Below are 25,952 nucleotides of genomic sequence, written 5' to 3'. Positions count from 1 at the left end.
AAACAATAATTAAATCCAAGTTATAATCACAGTATAAAATTAAGGACATAAGTACAGCTATCAAACAGAGTTCACAAAGAGCTACACTAAATATTCTAGACTTAGCTTGCATATCTAGTGAGTTCAGACTCCCTAAAGTTACAAACTGACTATGGCTTCACTTTTTTTTAAATTTCTGAACTTAATAGAATGCATAAACCAAAGGAGACCCTAGGTCAATGATGAGTAAAAATAATTCCCTACAGTTTGCCTTACAAAGAGAAAGTCTTAAGGTTAAAGTTGATTTGCATACATTTTGACATCAGTAACTAACAATTTATCAGGGAAACAACGATGGTTTAAAACACTGTACTCCAAGCGTAGCCAAGGACCAGGGCCAGTCTGCAAACTGATTGTTACTGGCTCATTTACAAACATTTGTAGCAATTTAAAAGAGAAATTTCTCTATCTGTTGAATCTAATAATAAAAAATTGGAACCTGAATTACACTTTCCTTTTTTTTCTCCCAAGATGAAGTGTTCCTCTGTCACCCAGGCTGGAGTGCAGCAGCACGATCTCGGCTCACTGCAACCTCCACCTCCCGGGTTCAAGCAATTCTCCTGCCTCAGCCTCCCGAGTAGCTGGGATTACAGGTGCCTGCCAGCACGCCCGCTAATTTTTGTATTCTTAGTAGAGACAGGGTTTCACTATGCTGGCCAGGCTGGTCTGGAACTCTTTTTTTTTTTTTTTTTCTTTTTGAGACAGAGTCTCACTTTGTTGCCCAGGCTGGAGTGCAGTGGCGTGATCTCGGCTCGCTGCAAGCTCCGCCTCCCGGGTTCACGCCATTCTCCTGCCTCAGCCTCCAGAGTAGCTGGGACTACAGGCGCCCGCCACCACGCCCGGCTAATTTTTCGTATTTTTAGTAAAGACGGGGTTTCACTGTGTTAGCCAGGATGGTCTCGATCTCCTGACCTCGTGAGCCGCCTGCCTTGGCCTCCCAAAGTGCTGGGATTACAGGCGTGAGCCACCGCGCCCTGCCAACACTTTTCTAACGATTCATGTTGATTGCATTTTTTTAAAGTATCCGTTTACAACCAATTAGAAATAAACCAGCCAAAAAACTAGTTCTTCATCCCAAATCATTTGAGAAGTGATTTAACATACTTATTTTCGATCATGCCACACATCAATACCACCTCACCAGCTTCAACCAATTAAAAAAAAAAAAAAAAGTTTCCCAGAGCCCTGTCTCTCATCTATCCGAATTAAATTGCTCTGGGTGGAGCCAGGGCACTGCTTATTTCTATAGGCTCTCCAAGCAATTTTAATATGCAGCCAAAGCTGGACTAAAGCATTGCTGAACAGTATCATGGAGGTTTTCTAGTGTAATGTGGAATGCTGTTATTTCAAAGAATGCTATTTACACAATTAAATGTAGATATATATTGAGCCACAAAAGTAATGATGATTTATATTAAGTTTTTCTCTATAAAACTAAAGGTTACAAATGGCAAAGCTGCAAGCCCATAATGAGATAAACAACAAAACTGAGAATAAATTCTCAATAACTGCTCCTTAGAAGTATGTCTCATACCTATCTTAGCGACCTTACATACAGTCCTGCTGTTATGTTTCATTTTCTATGCTCTTTCATGAGGTACCCCTGCACCTGTTTAAATATGTCTGAAGTAGCTGTTAAAAAGAAAAACCAAAGTAAATGGCAGATGTTCACATAATTTATTCATCCATGAAAGCTTGGCTATAGGAGAACAAATGCTTGCAGATGAATACTCAGAAGAGTGAGTGACCAAGAAGACCAAGCTGGTGACAATCGTTTTACACAATGACACCTACCAAAACCACTCACAGATACTTGAATTAGGCCAAATGAACAATAAATGAGGTTTGAATTTTAAGCCTGCAAACCACATTCTCCCTCTTCATTTGCTCCTAATCACTAAGAGCTTATTTCCAACCAGCCTTTCTTCTCTCCAGCTAAAATGCATTTATCCTGTAATTAATTTTTTAAAGCCAATGCTAGCCTGATTTTCCTAAGATTCATGTTAATTATAAACCAACAATGGTCTGCCAAATTTTATATGAAAATAAAAAAGATAAAAGGAGCACAAGTCAAATCAGAAAGCTGTGTTTGTGGCAAGGACTGTGAACTACTTCAGTCCTTTTCTTTCTCTCTACTTTTTTCCTTGTATTTTTGTTGCAGAAGTCAAAATAGACAAACTAGTAAGACGTATGAAAAAGCAGTCAGTACATTTTATATACATGGGGAAAAGACAGGAATAAATCACTCTTCTTTCCTCTCTAATCCTGAAAATTTCAAATAAACCCAAATCAGATAGTCTCTAACATAAAAACTGTGTTCTAAGAATTAAATTTTAATTTGAATGTCTGGGATCAGAATATGTTTTTCCCACTAATGTATTTCATTAACCTGAAATAACTGTTTCAGGTTAATACACTAAGTCCCTGGGATCTAGAAACCCTTGTTCACTCAACATCTAGGGCAGTGGCTCTTAAACTTCATGTTTAGGATGCACCTAGAACACTTGTGAAATACCTAGATTAACCAGGCCCTACCAAGCAGAGAATCTGACTTAGTAAATAGGAGATGGGGCACGGAATCTGAATTTTTAACAAGCACTCTAAGTGGTTCCAGTGTAGATGGTTCAAGAACCACATCAGTTTAGAAAAATAGAAGATAGATAGCAGGCAAAGGTTGTAGGAATTTAAAGGCCCCCACAGGTATGTTTGGAAGTAGATTCAAATGCTGGAGCTGTAAGTTTCAGTTGGGGTAGAGAATAAATGGAAATGAAGCTGGAAAGGTAAAAGAAGACAGGAAGGCAGCAGGAAAAGCTGCCTGGCATCAGAATCAGAGGGATAAAAGGACACTTGTAGCAGGAGATGGAATGACAGACATCAATCAAATGTTCTGGTCCTAAGTCAAGAACTATTAAAGGTTTGACAGCCACATATATTTATATAGATATATTTAGAATACATATATTTAGAATATATTCATTTTAGCATATAGTTGGTATAAGTGTTTTTCTTCTCCTCTACTCCCAAAAGATTATTGTTCCTGGGTTCTAAAACGGCCTCTCAAACCATCTTCTCTCTTATAATTTAAAGTGAAATATTTCATTTATAATGAAGTACATTTACTTTAGACCATCTACCATAATAATTTACTTACTACCAAAATCTGGGTTCCTGTGCTAATTCTCTCAGGTTTTCCCGTTGTAAAATGAAGTGGAAATGAAATACCTACAACAGTCAAATTCATAAGACAGAAAGTAGAATAGTGGTTCCCAGGGTCTCGGGGGAGGGAGGAAATGAGGAGTTTTTCAATGTGTAGAGTTTCAGCTTGGGATGATGAAAAAGTTCTGGAGATGGATGGTGATGAGGATTCCACAACAATGTGAAAGAACTTAATGCCGCTAAATTGTACTTTAAAAAAGTTAAAATGGTACACCTTATGTTATGAATATTTTACCACAATAAAAGAAGTTAAATGGCAATAGCTACTCTAGCTGCCTTAAAGAAAAACATCAGAATGCACATGAAAGTCTTGCAGGGGTAAAAACCTTAGAATTATTTTACAAATGCAAACTGTCATCAAGGTATTTAACAGACAATATAAAAGTGATTCACAAAAATAAAAACCTTTGGATATACCTCATATTCATCATTTCGTGCTTTCTTCGTAGGAATGCCATTTTCCTATAAAAGAAAAGACGGTGTTTATGACTGCAATATTTCATGAAAGTATATGGTGGCACTGCATAGGAGTAAAAATATGACTATTGTATAGGCATTCTACACAAAGACTGTCCAGAAATCTGAGTCAACAGAGAACCTACCAAATGCCCACTTTGTTTTCCCCTGAGCATTTGTATCCCCAGAATAGAGCATTGAAGTGTTTCATAAAATAAATGATCAGAAAAGCTAAATCTCTTTCAAGTATATTTTCTCAGTTTTTATAAAATAAGCAAAGGCTCTGTTCAGTCTTTAAGAAAAGACTGGTAGTTTCCAGTGATTACGCTTAAAACAGTCATTTCATTATTGAAATGAAGCTCCAGGGAGCATGACTAACAAGCCGTGAAAGTACCCAGCTGCACCTCCTGCCTGTGAATTCTACCAAGGTGTGATTACTACGCCTCCACCAAGCACTTTTTTTCTTTTTTCTTTTCCCATTAAACCAAGCACTTTTAAAGTAAAACTGACTTCGTGGTGGGCTGGGAAGAAAAATTATGCCATTCACAAATGCTCCACCAGCATATGTAACGTTTATACAACAAAATGACTGCTAATGAAGAAAACAAAACAAACAGAAAATCATTATTCCAAATCCGCTCTGAAACATTATTTTTGTTTTTGCTGTTGTTGTTGTTTTTGAGACAGAGTCTCGCTCTGTCACCCAGGCTGGTGGAGTGCAGGGGCGCAATCTTGGCTCACTGCAAGCTCCGCCTCCTGGGTTCACACTATTCTCCTGCCTCAGCCTCCCAAGTTGCTGGGACTACAGGCGCCCGCCACTATACCCGGCTAATTTTTTTTTTTTATTTTTAGTAGAGACAGGGTTTCACCATGTTAGCCAGGATGGTCTCAATCTCCTGACCTCGTGATCCGCCCACCTGGGCCTCCAAAAGTGCTGGGATTACAGCCAAGAGCCACCGCACCCAGCCATTATTTTTATTCTTAATATACCACATCCCAAAGTACAAAGCAAGAGCTTTAATCATTACTGGCTGAGATCTAGGGAAACCTATTTATACAGCCACCGTGCGTACCCATTTCCGTATCTCCAGAATTCACTGGCATATCCTGTTGTATTTGCCGGCCCTGTCATCAATTTTGCCTAATACCAAATTTCATATTTCCCAAAACCCATCCTCCTTAGACAAAATGTTATTCTGACATGTTTCTAGCATACTCTTTTCCACCTCCACCTCTATCTACTACATGATTCTCAAAAATACAGCTTTATTATTATTGTTGTTATAATGAGGTATACAGATTTTGCTATAGCATACCCCTGACAACACTACCCACCAGTCACATTTTATCTTTCATTTCCCTGTTGTATTTTTATAGCACTTAACATTATCTGACTGACTTGTTTTATGGTTGACTCCTCCAACTGAGTGGAAACTATACCTATCTTATTCACTACTACATCCACAGTGCGTAGAACAGTGCCTGGCTCATAATAAGCATTCAATGACTATTGATTGAATGAATAAGTTAATGAATAAGTGAATGCATGCACTTTTGGCCAAAAGCAAAGAAAGGTGTTGGGAGACATGAGATATTTAGGTTTGAAAGTTCAGTGGCCAAAACAAAACACGGGAACACATATACACAGACACTCTCACACACTCGCACGGACACACACAGTAACATAGAGTTCCTTTTGCCTCTGGTTTCCTTCTATTGTCCTGGAGCTGCACACTTAAAAGTAATGAGCTAGAGGCATTACACAAGAGAAGTGAGGAGTACAAACTCTGGAGTCAGAGTACCTAAATTCAATCCTACCTCCAAAACACACAAGATTTGTGATGATGGACAAGGTACTTAGCCTCGTTAACAAAATAAGGGTAATAAATGTAGGGCCAGAAGGATTGAGATAATCCGTGTCAAGCAAGGAACACAGTGCTGGCTAAGCACCACAAGCACTTGATAAATTACTGATTTATTCTACTGCCAGTTCCTTATTCTGAAGAGCTGGGAAGCAACACAAATCCTACTTCACATCCCATAACCTCACTATGATGCATAATATTCAGCCTCTGAGGTAACACCAAGGTCAAACAACCCTTGCATCTGAAGGAGCCTCCTCACTTCTTCACTGGCCTCTGCCCCTATACTGACCACCCCATATCCTAGAACACCCAACCCCATTAATTTCCATATAATTTCAACCTGGAATGTGGTCCTGGTTATTTACTTAATAGTTGTACCCCCTTAAAAAACTTGGTAATTCACTACTTGGATTTTAATAACTTACAACTTAATGATGATCATGAATACTACCAAATATGCCACCTTACCAACTAATCAGGAGAGATCTCAAAATACCCCAATGATTTTGAGGCCCCAAATCAATGATTTTGATTTGATAGCATCAGTTCTCCTGGCATCATTCACACCCTGACAACTGTCAAGTGATTTTCAGTTCTAAGAGAACAGCTATTCAAACACCATCATTTTTACCCCTGCTTTATTTCTCTAGCACCTGTTTCATAGAGTGGTTAAAGAGCATGAGCTTTGTGGTCAGAAATGCTAATTCCAAAACTAGCTCTGGCACTTACCAGATCTTAGACAAGTCAATAAAAATGCCTTGAGCCTCAGGGTCCTTGGAAAGAACAATAGCAATTCATAACAATTAAATAACATTATGTTCACATAGTGGCTAGCAAATAAAAAACAATCCACAAACGTTAGCTGATTATTGTAAATAAACCTCTTGTTAATTTCCTAAATTACTACCCTTAAATCTTTATTTCCTATCGAATTCTAAGTTTTATGTACCAGTAACACCCCTTTCTCCCAATTCCTCATGGAAGAATCCTATTCTCATACAAATTTTAATTCATATAGGAGGCTTATGACCCTGTTATAGTAACTCCTGTTTGTCCTCCTGACTTCCAACAACACTTTTTCCTTTCAAGGTGCTTCCAAAAAGCATCTTATGGTGATACTGGCAGTACACGTTTTCATTCCCAAAACAAGTCAAAACAATACCTCTTTAGAGTTCACCTTCAGAGGAATATCATGAAAGGGGGAAATGTAGTGACCAGTTACATTCTCTGCAAAGAAACAAACAAACAAAACAAAACAGAATTAAAGCAACAGACACATTGTTCTATACAGCAATAATAAATATCCTTATCCACTTTTAAACTTACCCATTTTTTTCAAAGCTAACTTTAATTCCCAACTTAAAGTTAATTCAACTTTTAAAACTTGCCACAATCTAAGGACCGAAAACAAATATATACCAGCCAAACCATATTTGGGTTGCCGAAATAATTTACTTATCCCTGTGGCTTAAAATATCCAAAGCAGAAAATATCTATAATAGACTAAAACCCAAAATACATATTTAAAAAAAAACCATCACTTTTGAAAAAGAGACTCACTACTAAGTGAATTCTATTAAAACTGATGTCAATTTCCCTTGGGGAAATATAACAATAGTATTCCCAATTTCCACCTACTAGCCATAGGAAAAAAGTCCAAAGTTCTTATTCAATTAAAAGAAAAGAAATATTGTTTCCATTCAATGTGGTAAAGATGCTAATACTAAGGCAAGCTTAGAACAAAAACAAACTTCAATAACAGAAACTATCTTACCTTAAAAGCTGTATACTAAAATGTGTATTTTAAATACTTTCAAAAGTATGTATTATTTAAATAAACACGATGCCTTTTAAATAAATACAATGCACTTTTACTGGAATACATCTGTTTCCAAAAGCTAAGCTTAATAGGGCCCTACAAAATTTTCACTTTGTAATTTCCTAAATCAGGCTGTTTTACTTCTGACCTGCTACCTGTTTGGCATAATTTTCAAATTTAGATTTCAAGAATATTTAACAAAATAAAACAAAGACTGGCTAAATCCCAATAGCAATGAGCACACCAGCAACTACATCTTGGTTTCTTTCTTCTTTTTTTTTGAGACAGGGTCTGGAATGCAGTGGCATGATCATGGCTCACTGCAGCCTCCATCTCCTGGTCTCAAGCCAGCCTCTCACCTCAAGCCTCCAGAGTAGCTGGGACTACAGGCATGCACCACCACACCCAGCTAAGTTTAAAGTTTTTTGTACAGACAGGGTCTTGCTATGTTGCCCAGGCTTATCTCGAACTCCTGAGCTCAAGCAATCCACCTACTTTGGGCCTCCCAAAGTATAGGGATTACAGGTGTGAGCCACCGCACCTGGCCCAGATTTTGGTTTCAAAATGCCATTCTCCAACGAAAGGAACTAGGCCTCCTTGGAGAAAGGCTTGATTCTAATGCTGGAGCAAAGAATACCCAAGATGGGCCTGGAGCATCTTGTAGGGTCAGAAGGCAACCAAGTGCTCAAAAATCAAAAGACTGGAGGTATGGTAAAGGAAAATGTGAACCAATCTGAAAGAGTTCCCAAAGGCCAAAGCTGGAACAATTTGAGCAACAAAATATAAAACAAATATACATGAATCCACACTAATACAAACAAATGATAAAATAAATGAGAGAGAAGAAACAAATCCAAGATTGAGAAACTGTAACAGATTGTTAGACAGTAAGGAAATATGATGACTAAATGCAGTCTGGTATGCTGAACTAGATCCTGGAACAGAAAAATGACATTAGTGGAAAAACTAGTGAAATCCAAATAAAATCTGGAGTTTAGTTAAGGGCATGTGCCAATGTTAGTTTCTTAGTTTTGAAAAATGTACAATGGCAATGGTAAATGATGTTAAGATGATAATATTAGGGAAAAACTGGGGTGTGGGGTATGCTGGAATCCTGTACTAACTTTGCAGCTTAACCCAATCTAAAATTATTCCAAAATGAAGTTTATTAAACAACAACAACAACAAATAAGCTTTGGATTCTGCCCAATAAAAACAGAGGCGTGGCCGGGCACGGTGGCTCACGCTAATCCCAGCACTTTGGGAGGCTGAGGCAGGAGGTTCACCTGAGGTCAGGAGTTTCAGACCAACCTGACCAACATGGCGAAACCCTGTCTGTACTAAAAATACAAAAATTAGCTGGGCATGGTGGTGCATGCCTGTAATCTCAGCTACTCAGGAAGCTGAGGCAGGAGAATCACTTCAACCCGGGAGGCGGAGGTTGCAGTGAACCGAGATGGCACCACTGCACCCCAGCCTGGCGACACAGCGAGGCTCCGTCTCAAAAAAAAAAAAAAAAAAAAGGCATATAACTTAACAATGAGGTTGTTAATTCCCACCAATATTTTATTTCCCTCTACCATGCTTTGTGCTTTACATTAGCACTTATCACTAGAATTAAGTTCTGGAGTTTTTGTAGTTGTTCATTTTTGTTTGTTCTGTTATGCTTTCTACTGGATCTCTAGCATCTGGAAAAGTACCTAGCACTTAATAGGCATCCAATATATAATTGCTGAGGAAATATCTGTTAGGTAAATGTCTCTATTACTATTTTATTTTTCCCTTTAAACTGTTAACATAATTTTTATTTCCCCACCTTAGCAACAAGGTAATTCCTGAAGGATGTGTGCACAAGGTAGAGATAAAAATGAGAAAGGGCACACAAATGGCAAGTACATAAAACTTTGGCTATGGTCTATAAAGCTCTTTTCATCAGTTAAGGGGACGCACTTAAAAAAAAAAACTTCTCTTTCATATATTACATCAGATTTCAAATTCTCTGCCTAATTTTCAAAGTTATCTATGAGTAACACAAGAACACAAAAAACAAAATTACCAATTTTTACATGATTATTTACTTTTCTAAATGTAATAGATACTAAAGTGGGCCACATTTACATGTTTTCGATTAAAATAAAATATGGTGATGGGAACTGAAAATGGTGCACTTGCTCTGGAAAACAGTTTGGCTGTTTCTTGTAAAGTTAAACATACAATTAGCATGTGACCCAGAAATCCCACTAAGTATTTAACTGAGAAATAAAAACATGTTCACCCAAAAATCTCTAAATGTTTATAGAAGCTTTATTCGGAATCACCAAAAACTGTAAACAATGCAAATGTACAACTGGTAAATGGAGAAAAACTATGTTACACTCATATAGTGGTCTTTTAATCAATGGTTTATTAATTATTCCACAATAAAAAGGAATGCACTATTGATACACACAATAAAATGGATGCATCTAAATACATTATATCAAGTGAAAGAAGCTCAACTCAATTTCATTTACATAACATTCTGGAAAAGGCAAAACTATAGGATAAAGTGCAGATAATTGGTTGGTTGCCAGGGGCTGATGGTAAGAGAGTAGGGTTGACTCTAAAGGGGTCCACAAAAAATGTTTTGGGGAGGGACAGACCTGTTCTGTACTTTGTGATGCTGTTTACACAAATCTATGTTCTGTCAAAACTCAGAAGTGTCCACAAAAAAGGTAAATTTTACTGTATGTAATTTTAAAAATAAGTAAACATGGAGCTGAAAGACAACTAGGAGGAGGTTAAGAAGACATACACAGTAAGCCCTTTGCATCTGCAGATTCAAACAATCGCAGATCAAAAATATTCTGCGAATTTTTAAAAAATAAAAATACAACAATAAACATAATACAGATAAAACAATACAGTATAACAACTATTTACATAGCATTACAAGGCATCAGATATTGTAAGTAATCCAAAGAGGATTAAAAGTAGACAAGAGGGTTCCTTTCTCTTGGTTTCTTTCCACCCTCCCCCACCCATAAGGAAAAAAAGTAGGAGGAGTGCATAGGTCATATGTACATACTACGCCATTTTACATCAGGGACTGGAACATCTGCAAATTTTGGTATCCATGGGGGTTCTAGAACCAATCCCCTGCAAATACAGAGGGACAACTATGATGTATAAATGGAAGCTCTTATTCCAAGAGCAATCATCAATCTGTGATTGTCCTCTCTTCAAATCACTAAAGTAAAAAAAGTAGAATTCTGAAAAGAAAAAAATACAATCCTTTAACAGATTACTTCAATTGTTCATTTGGGATCTATCATTGTGATAGAAATGAACAATAATTTCAGCTCTAAGAATCCAGGAAGTTACACAAACAAGGGAAGTTTGTTATCATGGGGGTAAAAGAAACTTGACAGAAAAGCTAGGCTGCCTTTGTAATTAAGAGTAAGTAAGTCTAGGACACTGATTTGGTGTTAAATTTCCCTAAAGATCCAATGCTCTTGCTAACTGTGGACAAGCCCAATACTTAGTAAGATGTAAGATCATATATATATATATAGTTTTCTAATTGTCATTTGGAAGGTAAAAAGATTACAAATGAGTGAATGGTCTGTATTTACTGACTTAACATAACCATACCTACTAGCAGCTATTTCATGAAATAGTATTAATAAATAAAAATGTAATAATAAAGAAAAAGAATAAAAATATAACTATTTCTAGAAAACAAATATGGCCTTAGATCTCAGATAATGATAATGTTTTAATGGGCAATATATCTATAAATTTGCACAGGAGCAACGACTAGAAAGGCCAAAAGCCTGACTTCTAGTTACTCAGCTTCATAAAAGTGGCAACTGAAGAATGATGGGTTCATAAATTTGGAAAGCAGAGCTTTATTTCTCATAAAGGGCTGCAACCTGCAAGCATGCTCAATTGAGCTTCGTGTTTCTCCACGGGACCCATGTTCAAAAAACAGTGGTGTTAGCATGATCTGAGGGTGGAGTTTTCAGCTCTCTGATGTCAAAAGGTGAAGTGGAAAACATGGAAATCCTCACTGCACGTTCTGCATAGATTTGCCAGAACCACTCTCATCAGGAGGGAATGCTGGTCAGTTGTTTTGTGGAAACCACAAAAGGGAGGGGCAGCAGTCAGACTTTTGGTTGGTATCATCATCTGTGCAGTCTTTCGAAAGGGCTGGTTTCTATTTAGCCCTTAGGGAAGAAAACTTAATGGCAGTCAGTGAGGGAAAGGGTATAAGCAGGCATAGTTGACTTCCCCATTCCAGTCGTGGCCAAGAACTGAGTTTTCAAGCTTTCTCTAGGGTCCCCTTGGCCAAAAGGAGACCCATTCAGTCAACTGAGGGGCTCAGAATTTTAGTTTATTTCTCAACAGTCACTCAATTTCTCTGAAGCTTTATTTTCTCAATAGTTTCTTGCATTAAGCAATATATATTTATAGAGTGTTTCACATGAAAAGGAAATGTACTAGATTTTGGAATACAAAAGTGCTAGACAGTGATCCATGCCCATAGCTAAGACAAGACACGGTACATCACTGTCATCATCATCATCACCTAGTAAGTTTAAACACAAAGGCATCCTCTCAGCACTATTAGAAAACTAAACATTTCCCTAAAGTGAAAAAGGATAAGAACTCATTAAAAGTTTTCCAGGGCCAATCATGTTGGTATGCTATTATGTTCCATTTAAAGGGCATTAAAATTCTCTAAAGGTGGATTTAAAGATATGTAGTATCTATCCTGATCCTCTACAAAATGAATGAGATAATCTATATGGTACATATGCGCTACAGACAGAGGGATATGGTATATGGAACAAGCGCTGTGGCAACACATGCCGTTATTTTTAAAGATAGTAGAACTTATCTAGCACTAGGTTAAAAAAAAAAAGGTGGTAGAACTGAAGCACACATCAGACAGCCCTTCCTCAGAACCACAAAATACATTAGTGATACATCTTAGGTTAGAACTTTCTTATCTGAAGCTCAGGCTGCTTGTTTCTTAACAGTTGAAAACAAGCTATTGCCAATTTGCTTTTTAAAACACCTATTTTGCTGTTGTTAAGCCAAAGCGATGCAGGTCCATGACTGAAAAAGTAATAGTTTCTACCTCTCCCCAGTCTAGTTCCACTCTTGAGAGCAACCCATTTTCAACTCTTTGTATTAGGCCTAGTGGTTACCTTCATCTTTCTAAATAGCATACTTAGTAGTTTTTATCAATTGTAGAAACTATGTACTGATTCCAATTCTGAGAGATAGTTTAGTTCAATCTATTCCACATAATTTCTTAATTGGCTAATGTTAATACTTTACACTTTTTTATTCCACCAAATATATTGATATGGTTTGGCTGTGTCCCCACCCAAATCTCACCTTGAATTCCCACGTGTTGTGGGTGGGACTTGGTGGGAGGTAACTGAATCATAGGGGTAAGTCTTTCCTGTGCTGTTCTCATGATAGTAAGTCTCACGAGATCTGATGATTACAGAAGGGGTAGTGTCCCTGCACAAGCTCTCTTGTCTGCCACCATATGAGATGTGGCTCTCACCTTCTGCCATGATTGTGAGGCCTCCCCAGCCATGTAAAACTGTAAGTCCAATAAACCTGTTTCATTTGTAAATTCCGCAGTCTTGGGTATGCCTTTGTCAGCAGCATGAAAATAAACTAATACAGTAAATTGGTACCAGTAGAGTGCGGTGCTGCTGAAAAGATAACTGAAAACATGGAAGCAACTTTGGAACTGGGTAACAGGCAGAGTTTGGAACAGTTTGGAGGGCTCTGAAGAAGACAGGAAAATGTGGGAAAGTCTGGAACTCCTGAGAGACTTGTTAAGTGGCTTTGACCCAAATGTTGATAATGATACGGACAATGAAACCCAGGCTGAGGTGGTTTCAGATGGAGATGAGGAAATTGTTGGGAACTGGAGCAAAGGTGATTCTTGACAGTTTTAGCGAAGAGACTGGCGGCATTATGCCCCTGCCCTAGAGATCTGTGGAACTTTGAATTTGAGAGAGATGATTTAGGGTATCTAGTGGAGGAAAAAATTTCTAAGAAGCAAAGCATTCAACAGGTGACTTGGGTGCTGTTAAAAGCACTCAGAGCACAAAAGTTTGGAAAATTTGTGGCCTGACAATGTGACAGGAAAGAAAATCCCATTTTTTGAGAAGAAATTCAAGCCAGCTGCAGAAATTTGCATAAGTAACAAGCAGCCAAATGTTCACCCCCAAGACAATGATGAAAATGTCTCCAGCGCATGTCAGAGGTCTTCACAGCAGCCCTTCCCATCACAGGCCCTGAGGCCTAGGAGGAAAAGGTGGTTTTGCCGGGCTCAGGGTCCCTCTGCTGTGTGCAGCCTAGGGAGTTGGTGCCCTGTGTCCCAGGTGGTCCAGTCATGGCTAAAAGCGGCCAAGGTACAGCTTGGGTTTTTGCTTCAGGGGGTGGAAGCCCCAAGCCTTGGCAGTTTCCAAGTGGTGTTGAGCCTGCGGGTGCACGGAAGTCAAGAATTGAGGTTTGGGACCTCTGCCTAGACTTCAGGTGTATGAAAACGCCTGGATGCCCAGGCAAAAGTTTGCTGCAGTGGCAGGGCCCTCATGGAGAACCTCTGCTAGAGCACTGTGGAAGCGAAATATGAGGTCGGAGCCCCCACACAGAGTCCCTACTGGGGCACTGCCTAGTGGAGCTGTGAGAAGAGGGCCACTGTCCTCCAGACCCCAAAATGGTAGATCCACCAACAGCTTCCACCATGCACCCAGAAAAGCCGCAGACATTCAATACCAGCCTATGAAAGCAGCAAGGAGGGGGACTATACCCTGTAAAGCCACAGGGGCGGAGCTGCCCAAGACCACAGGAACCTACCTCTTGCATCGGTGTGACCTGGATGTGAGACAGGGAATCAAAAGAGATCATTTGGAGCTTTAATATTTGACTGCTCTGCTGGATTTTGGACTTGTATGGGGCCTGTAGCCCCTTTGTTTTGGCCAATTTCTCCCATTTGGAATGGTTTACTTACCCAATACCTGTGCCTCCATTGTATCTAGGAAGTAACTAACTTGCTTTTGATTTTACAGGCTCATAGGTAGAAGGGACTTGCCTTGTCTCAGATGAGATTGTGGACTGCGGACTCCTGAGTTAATGTTGAAATGAGTTAAGACTTTGGGGGACTGTTGGGAAGGCATGTTGGTTTTGAAATGTGAGGACATGAGATTTGAGAGGGGCCAGGGGCAGAATGATATGGTTTGGCTGTGTCCCCACCCAAATCTCATCTTGAATTCCCACGTGTTGTTGGAGGGATCCTGGTGGGAGGTAATTGAATTCTGGGGGCAAGTCTTGTTCTTGTGACAGTGAGTAAGTCTCACGAGATCTGATGATTATATAAGGGGGAGTTTCCCTGCACTAGCTCTCTTGTCTGCCACCATATGATACATGCCTTTCACCTTCTGCCATGATTGTGAAACCTCCCCAGCCATGTGAAACTGTAAGTCCACATTTTGCCTCTTAGTGCAAATGCTTGAGCCCACTCACCCAGTTCCTGAGATCTCATGGGAAGCTGCTGATCACCAGCTTCAGGTGCTTCTGTTTATTTGGAAACTGCCTTTCCCTGGTGCAGGCTGCAATCAATTAATACTTTAGAGAAACAGTTAACAACTGCCTGACCATCACCTGATGTTTGCCTGTCATTCCTGGTGTGTGTTGAGGGAGGGGAGCCCTCTTCCACCCTGCTCATGCCTGACTAGCTACCTACTGTAATAGAAGGAGTAATATTTGATATTGAATGGTCAGGGAAGATCTCTCTGGTGGGTAACAGTTCAGCACAGATCTGAATGAAGTGAGGGAAGAGATCAAGCAGACCTCTAGGGAGGAGCAATGAAGGCATAAAAAGCACAGGTGTGCAGAGGAAAGAACATACATGGCATGTCTGAGAAACAGCAAGGAGGCCAGGATGGCAGGAGGACACTGATCAAAAGGAAAAGTGGCAAGCAATGAATTCAGAGAGGAGCCCAGTATTAGATCCAGTAGGACCTTACATGCTATGGTACATATTTCAAAAAATGTTTTGAGTGAAATGGAAAGCCACTGGCACTTTCAGCAGAGCTTGGACATTATCTGACTTACCTTTTAAAAGGATGAAGGTGATTGCTGTATGGAAAGTAGACTATACGGGGCTAAGGGTGGGAGCAGGGTGAAGAATCAGGAGGTTACTACAACTGATCAAGGGAAAGATGATGGTGAAACAGAAAGTGAGAAGGGTGGAAGTGGAGAGAAGGAATTGTCTTTTGGTACATTTCAAAAAAATATGCTGATGAGTTAGCTGTGAGATAAGAGTAAAAGGTGACAAGAATGATTCCCAGGTTATGGGTTAGCAACTAAAGAGAGAAAGAAACAAGTTCAGTGGGGGTGGGGGGTCAGGACTTCTGTTTTGTACTGTTAATCTTGACTTGTATCTTAAACATTTAGGTAGAAATACAGAGTAGAAAGCTGGATGTGTAAATTCTGAGTTCAAGAAGAGACTGGGGCTAATGTTATAAATTGGGGAATCATAAACAGCATCTAACACTATGGGACCTGATGGGATCACCCAGAGCAACAGCAATGGTCAGCAAACTCTGGCTTATGGGCCAAATCTGTCACATGGCCTGGTTTTATTTTTGTAAATACAGTTTTATTGGAACATAACCACAGCCATACTTTTACTGTCCATGGCTGTATATTACAATGGCAGAGCTGAGTAGCTGTAACAGAGACTGAATGGTTTGCAAAACCTAAAGTATTCCTTATCCGGCCCTTTACAGAAAACTTTGCCAACCCCTGCCCTAGAGAGGCAGTATAGATAGAGAAGTGGGCTGACGATTGAGCCCTGGGCATTTCAAAGGCTAGAGTTCAGAAATATGACAAAGGTTCAGCAAGGGAGAATGTGAAGGAGAAGCATCAAAACTAAGACAAAGTGCATTCCCAGAGGAAAGCAGTTTCCTCTGGGAAAGACAAAAAGAGTGTTTCTGTGAAAGAAAGTGATAAACTGTAAAAAGTACTGCTGATCGGTCATATGAGGACTTCAAACTGACCATTAAGGTCACAGCATGGACGTGACAGATAGCCCTGACAAAAAGCAGTTTGGTAGAACAGTAGTGATGAAAGCCTAAGTTAGGTGATCCTTGGCTATTTGGTTTATATTAAAAAGACTAGAAAAAAATGACTGGGAACTCTGTGTTCCCACAGAGATGAATGGGTAGGAGGCTGGCTGTTATGCTGGGGTCCCCAAATACCAGCATGCAGAGTACTGCTGGGGCACCAACACCATCGGAGGTCCTACTTCCCTCTCAGCTCTTCATTCAACTTTTACAGTTGGAACTAGCACAACCCGCATGCATTAGACCTGCATGGGAAACATTTGTGTACTATTTGTAATACAACTTAAACTAATCCCCCTGTGTTAAGTTCTACATCCATCTAACTCTCTATCCTATCTTATATCAACACACCCACAACCTCTCTGAGGTTCTGCAGCAGCTCGGCTTTTCCCTAAACTACGTCCCCTGACCACAGATACTTAAGCTGGGACTTCTTCCACACTGCTTCATTAATAACCATATCTCCATTGGTTTTTTAATCTTTTATACATATTTCAAAATCTCAAGCTTTGGTGGCTCCTTCTTATCTGTTGTTTTAGGGTTACCCTTTCTTACCCTCACTTACTATCACTTTAATAGGATATTTATTATAGGGGAAAAGAGATGAATGATTGTAGTCACTGTGTCATTTTTGCCTTGGTATTCCACTGTCGTCAAAAATCAGATTGTGTGCTTAGGCATTAATTGCTAACTTCTATCAGGCCCATCAATCTACATGATATTGCCAAACAGTGGTCTGAAATTAGATTTTATTCTAGCATTTTCTAAGTTATCTATGTGATTCTTTCCCTCACAAGAGCAAGTTGTATCAGGATGAAAGTTTATTACTTACACTAGAGCAAGTGAGAAAATTGAATGGAATGTGAAAACCATACCTAATTTTATGTATCTATACCAGACAGCTAAAGGTATGCCATATACCAACATACGATTACACACTACTACAAAACCACTTACACAGATTCTTCCTGGAAGCTTCAGCAATGACTAAAGCTAGCTTTGTTTTATTTTCTGATAGAAAGATTAAGAAATGTAAAGAAGCCTAAAAACTTCAATAAAAATGCTTCCTCTGTTCCACATAGATCACACAATTCCTATTTCACAGCATTGATATAGAAAACGTTTAAGGTTTTAAGGACTGAAAAATCAAATAAAACACCTTTTTCTATATTCACACAAAACCCATTGTGTTCCATTATATCAGTTGAAGTTCTATGATACAGGCCAACTTTAAAAAGTTACAGAAACTCATATTTAAGACTCAAACATATTTTGTGGATTATTCACGGGAAGTTCTCTTTTAAGTCCAAAGATACAGCACTTTCAATGGCAGATTCCCCTCCTACCCAAACGACGTAAAGAAAACCTACAGTAATTTCAACATAAGCACATGCTTATTATAAGTGACAAAGCAAATTAATTTTAAAGAACTACTTGGTTCATTTCCAGAGTAAATAAAAGCAACTTGAATTATCCACAGCACTATTTCTCTAAGCAAACCAGTTGCCAATCCCATAATAACAACATTCCTAATTATGGAAAGCATAGCTTTTTCCTATCCTTTGAGAAAAGTATGAAATCTAAAATAAAATTTCAAGTTATTAACAAAACAAAACAAACAAAAACACGCAAGATATCAAAGGAATACTGCCATGCAGCATTAGGTCTTTGGCTCAATATAAGTGAGTCTAACTTCATTATGATTTCACAGTTAATTTAAAAGACTGCAAGTACCCATTAAAACTTTACGACCTCGGAAGCCAGGCACAGTGGTGCATGTCTATAGTCCCAGCTACCCAGGAGACAGAGGTGAGAGGATTGCTTGAGCTGGGGAGGTCAAGGCTGCTGTGAGTCATGATTGCACACTGTGCTCCAGCTTGGGCAAAAGCGTGAGACCCCATCTCTAAACAAACAAACCAAAAAAATAAAAATAGAATGAACAAACAACAACAACAAAAAACCTTCTGAAACCTATAAATTAACAGAACACTTCAAAATAATCAATTGTATCCACATCACCTTATTTTCTCCCTTCACAGAATGTAATAATAAGGATTTTAGTCTGATGTCTTAAAGTCAAAAGGGAAAAATAAATAACATTTATTAAATATCTATCATGTGTGAGACACTGATAATTACACACACTGTCTCATTTAACTGCCACGGCAATTCCATAAAATTACTAGTGCTATCCCCATTTTGTTTATGGAGAAACTGAGCTATTGGATGTCATCTGAAGGTAAGGGATGCCTCTGGTTAATTCAGTCGAGTGACTTGTCCAAGATGGTGTAGTCAGGACTACAACTTAAGTGGTTTGACTATTAGTTTAGAACTGTTACAGCACAGTTGCTTCTGGAAGTTGCAGAAATCATAACCCTGATGTCACTAAGATGTGAACAAATGTTCTGAGAAATAAGTACTCTGTGGTTCAGGTTTTGGAGAAGTTATATCCGAATTTTCCAGAACTTAAATAGGCAAATTACTCTTCAAAAAAGCAATAAAATGGGAAGTGTTCTAATTTATTAAACCATGAAACCCTCTGTTTTAAAGAAAATCTAATAATATACCATGGGATGCTTGTGTTCAACTAAGCAGTCCAGAAAATGATCATCTGGTCCAATCTCCTCATTCCACGGTTTAAAAACATGAGATGCAGGGAGATGAAGTGACAGCAAGATACTAACAGGGTCAGGGCTGGCACCAAGGAGGCCTGATGATTCCCACCAGGATACTCTTTCCCCTAATCATCCTGTCTCAATGTTTCTACAAAGTTTAACACCAATTTTTTTTTAAGTATTACATCAATCATTTATTCTGATTTTACTGGATGACAGTAAAGAGAAACCATTTACAGCCATGAAGCTCGAAAATGTTCTACCTCCCAATGCACTAGTATTTCAGAGACTTGGAATATATTTGGAAATGTGGAAAACGATTACACTTTAGTAACACTGAGTAACAATTTTAGGCCAAGTAGTACTACACTCGTATTTTTCTTTGAAGTGAAACATTAGTCCACCCTAGTACTGCATACAGACACGCTGTGTAAAAAATATCCAATCTGTGATCATCTTTATAAAGGGCAATTTATTCGTTGCTTTCCCCTTACCCCATTCGCCCTAGAGTGGCTTCCTTTCACTTTGCCCTACCCCTTCTAGCAGGTAGTAAACAGTCCTGGCCAGTGATGCCATCTGGCGGTTAGTTCAGAAATTGTTTAACCAACACACCTTCCAAATCAGGATCTAACCATCGGGACCCTCTCCAAAACCACATTCCCCTTTCTTCCAGTTTTTGCCCATTTACCTTAGTAAAATCGGCTTTTCTTCTTTCCTGCCCTGTTTATCCAACTGAATGAAAAACGTATTTTATTTGTGGCACTCTAGTTACAGAAAAATCATGAGTCCTAAGTACATTTGCAGCTAAAGAAACAAACCAACAATAAGAGGCCAACATACTCCCAAAAATGCCCCCATTCGACATCCTGTCTTAATAGAGACTGTTAGAATCTCCATTATTCATCCAATGCCTTCAGGGAATACCAGTGCTGAGAAGGACCTTGAGGATCATCACTTCAAGGTCAAATGCTTCATTTTACAGCCGAAGAAACTGGCTCTGTGAGAAAGAACTGAAGTAACCACCCACCCAACAGCACACAGCGAGTTAATGGCAGAGCCAAGATTATGGCTTAGGACTCCCCATTTCAAATCCCGTACTGGGTCAACTACTCTGTGCACTCCAGGCTTTGTTTTTGCTCAAACAGTGTATTTATTTTTCCATAATTAATTATAGTAATATTGTGAATCTCTGTACTATGCCTAACAGTGTCTAGCACACTTCATAAATATTTATTGATTATTTGGGAATCTATTAATTACTGTATTTATTGCAAATCTAGAATACTTGCAGTAGACAGGCCTTTTTTTATCTGCTTAAAAAGCGAACTGCCACTTTATGATTTTTTCTGAGTATACCCATTAATCATCACATGGTAACCTTATAGAACACAATCCATTCAGAAATTTGAGACTAATCACCTGATTAGTCTTAACCAAAGACAGAAGAAAATATGCGGCATAGGGTGAAAACTGCAAACAATTTTGAAGAAAATAGAAATTCTAGTACTAGTTGCATTATAATCACACGACTTTAGGCAAACTCTTCTTTCCCACAAAATAATCCTCGACCCTAAACTCATGTAGCATAACTGCAAATCTCTCATAAATTATAAGTATCTATAATGATTATAGGTATTAATAATAGTAATTTATATTTTAGGCCCTGTGACTAATCACTTTACACATATAATGTCATGTAATTCTTGCAGGCCTATTGTACGGATGAGAAAAAACAAGGCTTAGCAACTTAAACTCGTTCGGGGTCACAGAGTTAAGACGTGAAGAACTCAAGGGCCTGCTTAGAACCGAAAGCCTCCAGAGCCAGCGCTCCGAAAAGGGGAGCGATAATGCAAGGCTCACTTTGATACTACAACTCCAAGGCTCTGCGTCAGTGGGGCGTGAAGGCAAGCGACCAAGATCGCTATTTTCAGTTACGGTTAACGTACACAGTGAAACAATGGGGTACACGGAACAATGAGTCACGAAGACCTGGGTCCTTTCTCTGAGCTGGGCAACTCAGGGACCCCCCAAGTCGCTTAGCCCTCTGGGCTTGTTCAACTTGGGGAGGAAAACGGGCTGCTCCGGAGCCAACGAGGCTTTGGATGGTGGATCACACTCAGGGTGTAAACTTGTGCGTACCAAGTCAAGCTTCTGGGAAAGAACCTTCATCAGAGTCCCTCCAAAAAAAGAAGACGCACTGGATTAGGCATCTGCAAAGTTCCGCCTGCCTCTCCGACGTCAGGGAGCTCCCGCAGTAGGAGGTTTCTTACGCCTCTAGGCAGGCCACCGTGTGGGCGGGCTCTGCCTTACCTTCCTCACTGAGTTGTGTGAACCGGGAACCGTGGCCGGGCCGGCTAATGGCTGCGGGCCGCCGCGGGGTGGCCGCTCGCACTCTGCCTACCCCTCGGGGAGGGCGGCTGGCAGGGCACAGGGAGCTATCTACCCCCCAGCCGGCAGCCCTGCGCCTCTGCGCTCCGCTTTGGGGTCTTGATCACCACCTCCTCGCTGGCAGTTCTCGTGACTCGATGCGCGCTCCCGCGGGAAGGAAGGTGGCCTGGACCGCGCAGCTACCGCCGAGGTCCCCAAAAAGAGAAAGGGGAGACCGCGCGGGGCGTCCCAAGAGTCCCCCATTCCATCCCCCACCCAGGTTTATCCGGTGCGCCGCTCGGCGAACCTCCGGGAGCTACTTACTAAAGAAGAGGCGGTAATTCTGCGAGCAGGGCTGGCCGCGCTCCTCAGTGTGGTACAGGGACATAGCACGGCGCGGCCTGGTCCCTGCACTGGTCCCCAACCGCAGGCACGCAGCAGCTGGGGCACCCGTGCGCAGCATCCGCAGCAGCGCGCTCATGGCGTCAATGACGGTCCGGCTGTGCGCGCGGAGCTACCCGGGGGGCCCGGCCCGGCCGCACGCCGGTGCCCCCTACCGTCCGGAGTCATCCGTCCCGCCCCGGAGCTTGGGCTGCGATCCTGGTCCCTGCCAGTGGAATCTGGGCCACCAGCCAGTTGTGCGCACTATGCCCTCAGCGAGGCCGCAGCTCAAAGACGAGTAAGACAAGATCCACCACCCCTGAAGCGCTCACTGCCACTGGTTAATTCATACATTTATTCATGCCTTAATTTATCCGGTCAAGATTTACTATCATGATTTTTTATTATAGTGATGTAATATTGAGTGATTACCCTGTGCCAGGAACTGCTCTAGACCCTGTCCAATATAGGAGATGAGCGCACATGCACGCAAAGACATCGCTACAAGACAAAATGATCAGGCTGCCACATGAAAACGTGACGTTGACACCGACTTACAGAGCAAAAAAACCCTAAATAGCTTACTCAAATGCCATATTCTCCGTGAGGCCATTTCCTAACCCAGTGGAGATTTATTCTTTCTTTTATTTTAATTTTTGTTGTTGTTTTGTTTTTGAAACGGAGTCTCACATTGTTGCCTGGACTAGAATGCAATGGCGCAATCTCGGCTCACTGCAACCTCCGCCTCCTGCGTTCAAGAGATTCTCCTGCCTTAGCCTCCTGAGTAACTGGGATTACAGGCATGCGTCACGACGCCCGGCTAATTTTTGTATTTTTAGTAGAGACGGGGTTTCCCCATGTTGGTCAGACTGGTCTCGAACTCCTGACCTCCGGTGATCCACCTGCGTTGGCCTCCCAAAGTGCTGGGATTACAGGCGTGAGCCACCGTGCATCGGCCATGCGGGGTGGCACGCGCCTGTAGTTCCAGCTACTTGGGAGGCTGAGGTAGGAGGATGGTTTGAGCCAATATCTGGGAGAATGGATATTGTTGAACAACCAGTAGTCTGCCACAAGTGTCATTTTATTTTTTTCTAGTCCATCTTCTTTAGGACTGTCATCATCTAGGCTACTTTCCTACTGGGCACCCAGGTTCTTTCAGCATCTCCAATTATCGTGTGATCATTAAAATTGAGATACTGGTCTACCCAAGTTCCAGAAAGGATTCCTAGGAGATATTGTGACTAGCTACTTAGAGACACTCTACTAAGATTATAGATCCTAAAATGTTTTTGTCAACAGTGGTAGCTTTGTAATGTGTCAACTTGAATAGGCATAACTATAAGGCAAATGCTCCCATAAAAAGGAGAGAAAATCTCTTTTGTGCATATATCACAGAGTTGTATAATATTTTGTTTCTTTATGTTGGAAAAAGAGCTTAATTTTTCTATTAACTTTTGAAGATTACATATTTAAATAAGACAAATTCCTATGGAGGCAGGGTTGTGGGCTAATTTCTAATGATCTATGGATATTTAAAGTATCCAGGCTGGGCATAGTGGCTCATGCCTGTAATCGTAGCACTTTGGGAGGCCGAGGTGGGAGCATCACTTGATCCCAGGAGTTTGAGACCAGCAGCCTGGGCAACATGGTAAAACCCATCTCCACAAAAAATACAAAAATTGGCCAGGCAGGGTGGCACACGCCTGTAGTTCCCCCTACTCGGGAGGCTGAGATAGGAGGATGGTTTGAGCCTAAGAGGCGGAGGTTGCAGTGAAGCCAAAATCATGCCATTGCACTCCAGCTTCCGCAACAGAGCCACACCCTGTTTAAAAAAAAAAAAAAAGTTATCTATTGAGATAATCCAGCATAAAGTTCTGAGGTCCCTCTTGCTAATAGCTTTTCTTAACTCTGGCAACATATTTTATTAGTAACTGACAACAAGTTATATGCATCCTGATTTGAAGAAACCAACAAAGATACTAAACGTTTCTGAATATAAATGTTTACTTAAAATGAAATCTTGACACTAACTTGTTATTTTGTAAATTACATTGTAAAATGTTACCAAGTTATCATGCATTCAGAAAAGAAAACGCTGACTTTTGTTAAGTAGGTTTACATTTATTTTTAATCACTTAAATTTCCATCTTTCATTCTCTACACTTTACTGGAATATTTGAGAATCAAAATTAAAAATGCATAATATAAATGATAGGAAATAATAATAGGTATCAGGTTAGCTTTTAAAACTTTTTAAAAATACTCTGAGGGTAATGTTTACTACATAATGTTTAATTATGTACTTATTCAAATTTAGACGTTTGGAGTCTAACACATTGGATTTCCATTATTGACATCTCCCATTGTCATCATGTAGCAAGTAAAAGTCTTAGTCCCAGGAGTTTACAAGTTAGAGAGTAAAGATAAATACACATAAAATCATGAAATAACATTTCCAGAGTTTATGAAATACCAAACCACCAGAGATTCATCAACAGAGAATTGAAACTGGTGGCTCAGGAAAACCATAACTAATATGTAGGAAGGACCAGAATATAAAATAAGAGATATGGTGTCCAGGTATTGACAGTATCTCAGGTACCAAGTGACAAGGACCCAGACAGTAGTTCTGGCAATAGAAATAGAAAGGAATGTTGAATTTGGAAGAAGTGACCAAATTTGATATCTCGCTGGAAGTTGTGAAATGAGGATGGAAGAGTTAAAAAAATTATACATAATAAATAACCAAGAGATATGTGGTGTTATTTTCAGATATATGTTAATAAAAATGAGAGAGAAATTTTGACACTAAGATGATAAACGTAGCTTGGGACATGTTAAGTTTGAAACAATGCAGAGTTCCTGCTGGAGATGAAACTATTTTCGCCACTGGAATTCTCTGAGAAGCACACTCTGAGATCGAATTTAGTATGTATGTGTAGTGTTTATTAGGTTGTACACTTGGGATCAGTATGTGAAGAGGAAGGTAAGAAAGCAAGAGAGAGCTGAGAGAGAAGTCGAGCTGTGGTGCAAGCCCAATAGCCTCGATCAACCTCATAGAATACTCTGGAGTCTAAAAGGCTAACAGTTGTCCAATGGAGAGCACAAATTGATGGACCTTTATAACCTCAATGATTGGATGGATATAAGCTGACCTGGGAAAGGACATGATTTGGACAAGGCAGCTATGGCCATTCCTGAAGAAGCTGACAGATAAATGCCATTTGCTGCCGGTACTCCCAACAGTTCAGCAAAAATTCATTAAGCCATGGCACATCACAGTGACTACCACAACTGTGAAACTGCAGTAAAGATAATAGTTGGAACTAGAGAAAAATTACATAATTAGTGAATTCCAGTTCTGTTTCTGCTTTTAGCATTGGTAAGCATAACACAAAATCTACCATGGTTATGGTTATTGTTTTTGCAATGCTAGATCATCCTGATAGAAAATAAAATGATTTTGAAATTGTGGAGTACTCACTTATGTGTTTACTTTTATAAAAGCAGTAAATGTCCCTAAAACAAATTATTATTATTACCTACAACATGATAAGTAAGCAAATTAAGAAATTTGCTAATTGCTCATCTTTGCTCGCAATAGCTAGCTTGTGGGGGGAAAGAAATAGAGTAGTATGCAATAAAAGTAATGAGAATTTTAAAACAATTTTGAATATTTTCTAATTAATCAGTTCAGAGACACACAGACTGATATTTCACTAGCCTTTGGAAGACTTTAACCACAAGGGAGACTTTAAAAATAATTTTCACGTTACCAAACATTTCAAATATTTGTCAAATTACAAGATTTCAAAAATATTTCAGAATGTTACCTAAAGTTCATGTTCATCCGATATTCATCAACCACATTTTTTTTTCTGATAAATACATGTCACAGTTCTATACCATTTCTCATTTAAATACTGGCAATTATCTATTGATAAAATTATTTTCACAATACAATGAAACTACAAGAGCTTGACTAACTTTAGGCCTTAAAATGTATACAGGGGTGTGTGTGTGTGTGTGCGTGTGCGTGTGTGTGTATGTATTT

At 39.8% G+C, this 25,952-nt stretch overlaps 1 protein-coding gene across 1 annotated transcript in view; it reads right to left on the bottom strand.

Annotated features, from left to right (window-relative positions):
• PPA2 (inorganic pyrophosphatase 2) overlaps nucleotides 1-22,053 on the bottom strand; it is a 102,202-nt gene extending 80,149 nt beyond the window's left edge. Inside the window, exons 1-3 of the mRNA XM_032174197.2 lie at nucleotides 21,842-22,053; nucleotides 6,739-6,803; nucleotides 3,673-3,717 (exon numbers count right to left, since the gene is read on the bottom strand). Coding sequence (XP_032030088.1) covers nucleotides 3,673-3,717; nucleotides 6,739-6,803; nucleotides 21,842-21,998 — 267 coding nt within the window. The 5' untranslated portion in view covers nucleotides 21,999-22,053. The remainder of the gene's footprint in view (nucleotides 1-3,672; nucleotides 3,718-6,738; nucleotides 6,804-21,841) is intronic.
• Nucleotides 22,054-25,952: the final 3,899 nt, after the last annotated feature.

Source organism: Hylobates moloch, unplaced genomic scaffold (assembly GCF_009828535.3).
Source record: "Hylobates moloch isolate HMO894 unplaced genomic scaffold, HMol_V3 SCAFFOLD_2, whole genome shotgun sequence".
NCBI lineage: Eukaryota > Metazoa > Chordata > Mammalia > Primates > Hylobatidae > Hylobates > Hylobates moloch.
This window is presented reverse-complemented; position numbering and strand designations above follow the sequence as displayed.